This window comes from Xyrauchen texanus, chromosome 34 (assembly GCF_025860055.1).
Source record: "Xyrauchen texanus isolate HMW12.3.18 chromosome 34, RBS_HiC_50CHRs, whole genome shotgun sequence".
Classification (NCBI taxonomy): Eukaryota; Metazoa; Chordata; class Actinopteri; order Cypriniformes; family Catostomidae; genus Xyrauchen; species Xyrauchen texanus.
The window spans coordinates 7,709,569-7,720,659 of NC_068309.1; the positions used below are offsets into that span (position 1 = coordinate 7,709,569).

The following is an 11,091-nucleotide window of genomic DNA, read 5'->3' on the forward strand; positions in this document are numbered from 1 at the left end:
GCTGCCTTTGAATATTCCTTATTTGGATTTACACGTATTCAGATTTCAGCTGTTCAGTAGCTCTACTCCTGCAAGAATAAAATATAACACCATTAACACATGATCATGTCTACTTATATAAGCAATTTATTAATTTTTGAAATAATAACAAACCATATAAAGGCCCAAAGAACGAGTTAAAGATTACATAAAGATGCAGTAGTGTGCTGTAGGCACATTTGTAAACATCTGACAATATTTTATATTTTCATATTGCATTAATTAGTAATTAAACACTTTTGCCTAAAAACAACAACAACAACAACTCCAAAAATCATGTTTTCACTCATTATTGAAAGTGTGGCTCAGTGTAGAGTTATTTTCCATCACAAAATGAGGATGAATTTATTCACTCATGATTTAATGAGGATCAGAGAGTTTATTTCTGGAAAGGGAATGGAGATTTTTCCCATGTCTCCTCCCTATCCTCAGTAACTGTTGCAGATAGGCGCTTCTTCCTGTCGCTCATTGACGCTTTTGTGAGTGTGCGTGCGTTTATGAATATGAGGGCATGTCCTACAGTGTGAACACGCGAGGCCAAAACTCTAGAGAGGCTGCCCACGCGCTGTCCCACTCCTTTTTTACCGGAGTGCACCACAGACACACACTGAACCGGCAGGATCGCGCAGGTTTTGCGGTATAACGACTTGTGAGGCGCTTTTTCAAGGAATAAATTCCCACCGCACAGATCAACACCCACTGAACCACCACAGAGGAGCAGAGAGTTACCCACAGGTAACAGTTTATCAACCATTAAATCTCCCTTCACATGCATTTATTTCATATTCATTTATTTATTTATTTATTTCAGTGAATTCGAATTTATCCCAACCAAATAGAAAGCGAATTTTAATATTTATAGGCTACTATATTTATCATTTCACTAAATGACATCATAATGTGCAAGACATCAGTTGTAATATATTTCAAATATACTAATTAAAATATAACAATCACTGCTTTATTATTAGTAGCCTATTATTATTGTTATTGATAATGCTTATTTGTTAATACTTTAACATTTTGGAGACAAATATGATACGAGAAAACGAGAATGTCGACAGTTTGCCTGTTTAGATTGATTGAAATATTTGGGAGGCTTATCAGAACCAGTACCAGAATCAGAATGAGCTTTATTGCCCAGGAATTTGTCTTGGTGACAGAAGCTTCCAGTGCACAAACAATGCAACAACAAGACAGAGATAATAATAAAAAATAGAATACAAATAAATAAAGTGTATAGAAAATATAAGTATATATAGAAATAAACAACAGGACACATATATACACATTGGCTTATATATATATATATATAGGCTACGTATTGACAAATACAAACGTGTATATATGTAGATGCAATGGAATGCATGGCAGAAGAGCACTTACATACCACTTCTTCAATGAGAAATTGTCGATAAAAGGAAATGCATGAAAACTAAAGGATTAGCTTTTCTAACTGAACACCCAATGCCTTTTTTCAAGGCCTGATTGTGCAACATGTGCTTACACTGGAGCTTACATACGCATCTCAAGTGTAAATAAACTTAATTACAATAATACCAAGTCTATTTTAAATAAACGAATTACACATTAAGTGCATGTATCTCATTAGTATTACTCTGTATTTATGTAACTACCCTGAACTATGAACGCTCGTGTAATTTCGCAGGTGTTTAGCAGGCGCTCGGCGGGGCGGGATGGACTACAGTTATGATACGGACTTGGAAGAGATGTGTCCGGTGTGTGGGGATAAAGTTTCTGGCTATCATTATGGTTTATTAACCTGCGAGAGCTGCAAGGTATTATATCAACTTATTTCTCTCTGTACTTATTTATTTATTTATTTTTGCAGCCATTAGGTAACATTGTAAATGTTATGCTTCATGTGGTAACATCTAAATTAAACGATTTTATTAAATAAATAAATATAGCTTAAAATAGCCTTTTAAAGACAACAACTGCACAGTTTTCTGTTTTTAAGTGCTACCAAAAGCTTAGATGTTAAATACTATTTGATATTTCGATTAGGCTTGTTGTGTACTTGCTCTAATTATATATCTAGATTGTTCCCTCATAAATAGCCACAATTTTTATAAAGCAGTAGGCCTATTTATTTTAGTTTATTTGCCTTTAACAAATAGAATGAAAAAAGGAACAACAATTCATAACTGTATTATTTTATTATTATTATTATATTTTTTTTTAAAGGGATTCTTTAAGAGGACCGTACAGAATAATAAACGGTACACGTGTGCGGAGAGTCAGGACTGTAAGATTGATAAAACCCAGCGGAAACGGTGTCCGTTCTGCCGTTTCCAGAAATGTCTGAACGTCGGGATGCGACTGGAGGGTAAGTGGTACATATTTAGTCTCATATTTAATCTCATATTCAATAGAGAGGATTGCATGAGATAGCTTATTCAATTAAAATCATAACATTAGCAATTATTCAATTGTTTAAATGTTTAATGTTGTTTAAAATGTTAAACTTACTGTCTAATTAATACATAACTTAATAAATAAGAATGACTAGACGTTTCATTTGATTATTTTAAAGTGCTTACTTTTATTTATTTAAATTGTATTATTATAATGATTATATTTAATGTAATTAAATGCCATACCATACTTTTCCATACTCATTGAAAAATCAATAAATTATAAGAATGTTGATTATAAATTAATATTTTTTTAGAAAGCCACTTTATAGTGAATTACATAAAACCTTGGTCTATTATAAGACAGAAACTGAATAGAATTACCATTGCATCCGTTTGAATAGTTTCAGAAATGTAGAATAAAACAAAAAAAGAGTCGAAAAGAATAAATCAACAGTGGAAAAATAAACTGCTGTGTTCTTGCAAGGTCGCTATTATCAGCAGGCACATTTGCACTTTGCTTTTCGGATCAAGGTTAAGTATTCATTTAATGACGGCTCTATTTTTAATCAGTCAGTCTATAGAGGTATTTTTAACTAGTTCGTGAGTTAATAGAAGGACGAATTTTCGAGAAACGGACAATAAGTAGGCTACTAGCACATATTTGCTTATAGAACAAGATTTCCTTTTGTTGTAAAAAATGTTTGACTAAATGACGTGGCGTGGCATATATATAATTTATTTTATTACTATTTATGTATTGTTAATATTAATATTATTATTTACAATTAAGCGATTTTTATATAGCCTAATTGTTATTACATAAATAGCCTACACACTTAAAAATAAATAAATAAATATAATAATTTATTTTTTATTTTTTTAAGATTTAAGCATTTCGGTTGTATGGCCTAACACATTTCCACCAAGCTGAATTGTGTTAAATCTTATAAAATTAAATAAATGAAACCTAAATATATATTTTAAAAGAAATTCTACAATTAAAATACGTAAATCTTAAAAAAAAAATAGACTGAAATAGTTTTGAGTGTGTCTTATAACATTTTCCTTTTTTATAAGTTTGATCAATTGTAATAGTAATAACATTATGCAGTTAATTAATTGTAATTAAAAAATTGCATATGGTATTCAATAGACTATGGGATTGTTTTTCATTTATTTCCCTGGTTTTTGCTCATAGCGGTGCGTGCGGATCGAATGCGAGGAGGGCGGAACAAATTCGGCCCCATGTACAAACGAGACCGGGCATTAAAGCAACAGAAGAAAGCCCTCATTCGGGCGAGTGGCTTAAAGATGGCAGCCACGCCCCCTTTGCTATCAACACCCCAGACTGACTACAGCTTCAACACCGCACTGTCTATCCAAACTCCTAAAAACCCCCATCCAAACATCGGCACATCTGTGGTCCCTTCCGAATACGAACGCAGCCTGTACGCATCCAGTTCCCTGAGCTTGTCTGTGCCCATACCCTCCCATACTTCTCTGCCAACTCAGTACCCATACCCACCCTTACCTGGCCGTGCCATCAAATCCGAGTACCCCGACCACTACACAAGCTCAGAGCACTACACCAGTGCCAGCTCGCCAGAATCTGTGCTAGGGTACACGTATGTCGACCAGACGCGAGTGTTGCCGAGCCCCACTGTGGCCCCACAAGGCCTGACGGTACCAGCGCTGGTTCTGGAATTTGTTCGCTGTGAGCAAGATGAGCAGCAGGTGCAAAGCAAGATAAGCGCCCACCTGGCCCACCTGCAACAGGAACAGAACTCTCTGAACGCCGCAGTCAATCAGGAACAGAAGACGCGTCATGCAGCCAAACCGGAACGGCTCTCCACCTTTGGCATGATGTGCCACATGGCCGATCAGACGCTCTTCTCCATCGTGGAGTGGGCACGTAGCTGCATCTTCTTTAAGGAGCTCAAGGTGAGTGTGAACTGAAGTGAAGAGAATTCATATGAATTAATAATCTGAACTGAATTTGAATGATAAGTGCAAACAAAGAGATCTGAATTGAGATGCACAAGGGAGGTAAATTGTGTCTCGTGCAATGCTGTTCAGTGAATAGACACACAAAAGCAATGTTTGCATGATGAAATGATGTTGACATGGATGAACAGGGATGAGAAGGGAATATGAGCAGCTTCCTTAACCTGTACCCGTGTATGTGTGTTTCCAGATCAACAGTCACAGCCTGCTGTGTTTGCTCAGGCCCACTGTTGCATTTATAATGGGTCTAGTATGCAGGCAGTCTCATCTGATGTAATCACTAAAAGTGTTCTTGCATTTGTTGTTGGGTGATATTTAAAAAAGACTAAACTGATATGGATGCATGTGTGGATTTAATTAGCTAAAGAGCGTATTTAACTGGAAGCATTACATTCTAATGTGGTTTAATGGTGCGAGTTGGTGTTGAAGGCAACAACAATCTTGTGAATGTTTTGTGTGTGCATGCATGGGAATGTCCAGTTGCATACGTATTTTATGCAATGCGGCGAGGTTCTATCTTTGTCGATGGTTTTAATCCTCGTAAAATGGTTAAAGGGTTAGTTCACCAAAAAATGAAAAATATTTCATAATTTACTCACCCTCATGTTGTTCCAACCCGTATCACTTTATGTTTTGCATGGAACACAAATGGAGATGTTAGGCCTCAGTCACCATTTGTTTTCATTGCATGGAAAAAAAGGTGCAATGTAAGTGAATGGTAACATACTGACTATACAATTTGTGATACTGGTTTGGAACAACAGGAGGGTGAGTATATGATGACAGAATATGATTTTTGAGTGAACTCTTAGGAATGCATTGATAGGCCACTGATATTTACCAAATTAAAGCCATCGGGGTATCGGTCATAAGCATGAAATGGGCAAAATAAAAAACGCATGGTTTATTTATAATTAATTGCATGAATGTATTATGTTGTAAAGTTTATAATAAGTTTTCTGTGTGCAATATAGAGAACCACCTACCAAAACAAATTAAATCAGAAAAAAATTAAGTATGTTGAATGCACAATGAATTTGTATAATGTTCTATCATAATATATAATACATATTATGTAAATATATATATTTATTTATTTAAAAAAATGTATAGAGAGAATTTTTATAGTTGAAACAATAAATTAGCATTGTACCTGTTTGTACACTTAGGAGCAAGTGTTCCTAAGCTAATTAGTAATCTGATGTCAAAATAAGGTAAGGAAAGTGGCAAAGTATTTGCCAAAAATGTTCATAGCGGTGCCTCCCTATGAAATATCCCAGTATAGTTTCATGAAAATATATTTTACTTTTTATAACACCAGTTTATGCACTTTTGTGTATACTGGAAATCTCTATTTTTGAGAATGCACCCTAGATTCTTTTGGTTCTCACCAGAGCCTAGACATCACAACAATATGGGGTTTCAGAGTCAATCGTGTAAGACAAAGACAGCTGCGTTTCTTATCAAATGAAAAAGTATCTGACATTTTTTGAAACTGTGTCATGACTGGCTTGCACAGTTTAGCGGCATTTTCACAATGTTACAAAATTTTGGGAGTTGAGGAATGTCAACATCTTGAGAGGCGTAGTTCTTTGCATGTTTACAGTTGTATTTATTCTGCAATTTTGGATTTTTGGATTAATTAGACATGCTTTGACAGATTTAGGTGAACGTCAGTACATGTACTTTCTCGGGAAGAAAATAACAGTCATAAAATAGAGTGCTCAGGTTATATTGTGTCCATTATAACCCATGGCATTGAATGATCTTTAAATAAAACTCTTGAGTTTTGGTGGTACTGAAGAGGTCTTTAAATAAACCCACAAGTGTATGTTGTCTTAAAGGAAACAGAGGATACACTCCTTTCTTTTGTCCATTCTAACTCCTGTTGCTCTCTGTAGTGTTTCCAAACCTTGCTGACAATGCAGCATACACACAATCATACATTACAGCATCCCGTACACACAATACATTGTAATGTTATTCTGGCTCATCCACATGGACAAGTGGACATAAATATACAGTGAAATCATAAACACACACACACACACACACACACACACACACACACACACACACACACACACACACACACACACACACACACACACACACACACACACGCACACAACCTCTTGCTTCCTTTCTCCCTCACATACATATTTACATAACTGTCCTAACACACACACACACACACACACACACACACACACACACACACACACACACACACACATACACTGCTAAATTTGAGACACTCCAAAAAAATAGGCGGGCATGATTATGTGGTTTATGTGATTAATTTTTTTAGGTTATAAACTGGTAATTACAAGGGTATTATGCTATAAATGTGGTTTAAGAGGGCATTTCTAGTGTCCCCATAATTTAAATAGCTTAAAAAAATTATTAATCAATGTTTTATTGAAAATGTGAAAATGCAGAATGTTTTCTGTGAGGGTTAGGTTTAGGGGATGGAATCTATAGTATGTAGTGTACAGTATAAAAATCATTATGTCTATGGAAAGTCCTCTTAATGATAGGTAGACCAACATGTGTGTGTGTGTGTGTGTGTGTTCGTGTGTGTGTAGTTTGTGTGTGTGCGTGGGGGGGTGTAGCAACAGCATTCCACTCCAGATAACGGGAGAATGCTGCAATGTCCATTTGCTCTATCTGGGCTCTGATTGTGAACGTTTTTATTTGACAAATCTCAATCATTTTAATACATCAGATTCCTCCTTCAGAAATTTGTAGTTGCTGCACATTGTTATACTACTATAGTAATAGTAATTGCAACTCTCACAAAAATTAAGTTTCCTATCACAAAACGTTTAACAGCATGATATCAGATTGGAGACTCAAAAACTCCATCAAGTTTTATATCAACAAAACCTACCTCCCTAAACTAAACCTAATGTATAGTCATAAGTGTCATTTGCAGGTGGGATGAGTGGGACATGTCCCCCACCACTTTTTGAAATAACTTTCGTCTGGGAAGTGTCTAATGCAGAAGAAACATCTCCAGTTCTTGACACACGTTCTGCTCGCACCCCAGTCTCCTATCCAGTTAAGCAAAGCAAAATGCAAAAAGATGCTCTCTTGGTTTATTCAAATAAAACGTTTTATGGTGGCGGATTGGAACCAGGAACTCCTTATACGTGAGGTGAAAACTTTACTATTAGACCAATCAGTCATGTTGGCTAAAATTGACTGATTCATGTATTTATCCACTGACTAACAAATGTACTGACAGTGGCAGATGTACGGATCAAGTTATCAAATTAATTATGTGAAATATTAAATTGCTCATCAAGACCAACTATTTACCAAACATTAAAAGATTTTTTTGAAATGAACTGCACCAAACCTAATTAATAATCATGAGTTTCGCCACTTCGTGACGCCACCCACCAACAACAGCCAAAACTGCTTTTTGTTATGTGCTGATCATAAGGCACTGTAAAGATCCATTTAAGGACTTTTATTATTAAGAGTGGATTATTTCTGATTTTACTGATTAGCAATGGCAAGTCAAATCAATCGATTCTAGACTAGTTAACAATACATTGTCCTTTGTTTGATTTAGTCCGCCACCCACATGTTTGAAGATATCTGAGTTACCTTAGAGTTGCATTATGAATAACAGAATGGTTCAGCTGCCTAAAATGCTTCCCCATAATTGTCATTTCGTAGTGTTTGTTTCTTATGTGATATACAGTATACTGCCATAGGTGGACAAAATCCTCGTTAATCCGCCCATCTTATCACGTGGCTTGTTGAGCATGTTACCGCAGAGACGTTGCGCGCTTGGAGGCCCCCGCTATTCCCCGCGGCATCCACGCACAACTCACCACGTGCTCCACCGAGAGTGAAAACCACATTATGGGTTACCCCATCTGACTCTACCCTCCCTAGCAACCGGGCCAATTTGGTTGCTTTGGAGACCTGGCTGGACTCTCTCAGCATGCCTAAAAGAGTGGTAGTTAGCGCTAATACTCATTGAGCTACCCAGGACCCTTGACAAGTCAAAATACATTTTTGTGTGTATGCCACAAATGCTATTGATTGAGCTTAACTTGTATTGAACCCGTAATCCCTTTCCTAGAGTGCAGTGATGGGTGATGTATCAGATGGTACCACTACCATGGTATTGTGATATAGCATTCATAAACCAGAGTAATTATGCAGTATTTCAAAGAATACTATGCTGCATGTTTAAAAACACGGTAATAATATTAGTTTTATGTCTAAAAAAAGTAACTAAGGTAATACCATGGCAATTTTTTGTAAGTGATATGGCACTGCGGACTACAGAGATACTCATATATCCACAAGACAGTACTAGGGCAGGATGCTACAGAGTTTACTAATTCAATCATCACTTCCTCTGTCTGTGCTGATGGATTGTTTCCACTTCACACTGTTACCTGGACAGGTGTGCTCACACACTCTCACACACCACACCCACATGTATTCCGGATGTGAACTGTTAGTTTATTTACCCTCTGAGGACAAAGATATTCAGTGCTTAGAGGAACAGAACTACACACTGGATTGCACACTCATTTAAGAAGTTGTTTTGGATAGGTTGTACATCCCAGTCTACAACCAACAGCACACTACAGAAACCTGTACTGTATTCTCTAAGTGTGAGGAATAAACCTCACAAGTAATGTTAGATATGATTTTCAACATCTCTTTCTTGACTTAATATTTGATTGAACTGCCAAAGACATTTCATACACAATGCAAAATAACCATTTTAAGATGATGACTTAATGCCACACTATGAATTAAACGAGATCATGTGACTACAATTCAGCATACTACAATTTAAAAATGTTTAACATTGTTCTGCATACTATTTTGTAAATAGTATACAGTTTATAATTAGCAGTGTGCAGTAAGCAATACATTTTAAGTGTCACAGTAGCTATTCTCCACAAATAATAAAAAAAATAAAATTGTCACAGACCTCGTTTTTATTGAATAACATTTTTGATAACATTTTGTATTATTATAATGTTTTTACTTTTGTCCATCCAATCAAATAATAAGTACAAAAAGAGGGATAATATTACTTCCTGTTCATTCATCACACTTTAAATGGAAGGTCAAGTAAAGCCAAAGTCTTTTTTAGCAAGTTAGGCCACTGGCAGCCATCTTTAGAATGCTCCGAGACAGCTATTTTTCTGTGTAAGCAAGCAACATGCAAGGGCAGCTCCTATCTCCTTAAAGGGGAAAAGACCGAAATCTCCAAAACGGTTAGTCAAGATTACGATCAAAGAACATATTTCAACTCAGTAGTAAAAACTGACAACAGTGGTAATATAAAGTATGCTTCTTTACCTCAGATTACGCTAAGAAACGCCATTTTCCTAGCTTGTATTGCTAATACGCTTTCTCGAGTTTATTGCCAGGCAATGTCTATATCTAAAGAGTGACTGGCTCTTTTACCGCTAAGGTAAAATGGTCTACACTTATATAGCGCCTTTTTAACCTTTTCGGTATACAAAGCACTTTACACTGTTGACTCGTTCACCCATTCACACACACATTAATACACCAATGGTGGCAGAGATGCTATGTAAGGTGCTAGCCTGCCATTGGGAGCAACTTGGGGTTCAGTGTCTTGCCCAAGGACACTTCAGCATGTGGAGTCGTGTGGGCCGGGATTCGAACCACCAACCCTGCTATTAGTGGCCGACCCGCTCTACTAACTGAGCCACAGCCCCAAGGTGGGACTTCATACACTACCTCCATTGACCGTTGGTCATTCCAATTTCACCCATTAATTTTAATAGAAGTGGCTTGTCTCTGCTAAATAGTCTCTGGTCAAGCACAATATATTGCAGAAAATGTCATGCAGTTCTGTTGAATACTGTATACATATTATATGCTGCAAAAAAGTAATAGGTTAGATATGTATTTATATTCACATATGTGGATATTTGTGTTCTACAACACAAAAATAGCCAAGACTACTCAGTTAAATTAAACAGAGGCTCATACAGAGAACGATATAGCTAGAAGAATAAAGGCTGTGTTGTGGAAGTCTGGGACAGCAGGCAGCTTTATCACTGATAAACCGAGGGTTACAAAATATACTGTATCAAGCACTGACAGGGAGTCGTTAGTGACTTTCAAGTGCAGAAATGAGTGTGTCTGCGAGCGATTTCGGAGTCAACAGCTATTGCTGAGAAATGGACAAGGGTCTTGTTTTACTTCTAATCTTTTCAGAGCAAACCACTCTCTCTGTCCCACATAATAGCCCACACTAAGGTGCCAAGGGCATTTGACACTCTCCAGAAGCGACTTGAAAATGCACTTAGACCGGCGCTGCGGAGGACAAACTGAAAAATGATAGTAAGTTGTAGGTCTAATATTCAAAAAAAGGATGTTTGCTATTCTGAAAGTTTTTTCTTTCGCACATGGAAACGTATTACATTCTGTAGACAAATGCTGTATGTTCATCATTTTAATTTGTTTGGGCTTTTTTCACTTTTATTGATAGAACAGTGGCGAGAGGACCAGATAAGTTCAGGATAAGTTCGGGATAAGGGGATGAGACTAGAAAATAACTTGAGCCAGATTCAAGCGCCCATATAAGCGCCACCATGCAACATGTCGTACCCTAACCCTAACCCAACATGAACTATGTCATCACAAC

The 11,091-nt window shown here is 36.7% G+C and overlaps 1 protein-coding gene across 1 annotated transcript in view; it reads left to right on the forward strand.

The window, feature by feature from the left end:
* The first annotated feature begins 663 nt into the window (after positions 1–663).
* Positions 664–11,091, forward strand: part of nr5a1b (nuclear receptor subfamily 5, group A, member 1b) — an 18,413-nt gene continuing 7,985 nt past the window's right edge. Inside the window, exons 1-4 of the mRNA XM_052104097.1 lie at positions 664–774; positions 1,709–1,838; positions 2,248–2,389; positions 3,619–4,361. Of these exons, the coding sequence (XP_051960057.1) occupies positions 1,737–1,838; positions 2,248–2,389; positions 3,619–4,361 (987 nt within the window). The 5' untranslated portion in view covers positions 664–774; positions 1,709–1,736. The remainder of the gene's footprint in view (positions 775–1,708; positions 1,839–2,247; positions 2,390–3,618; positions 4,362–11,091) is intronic.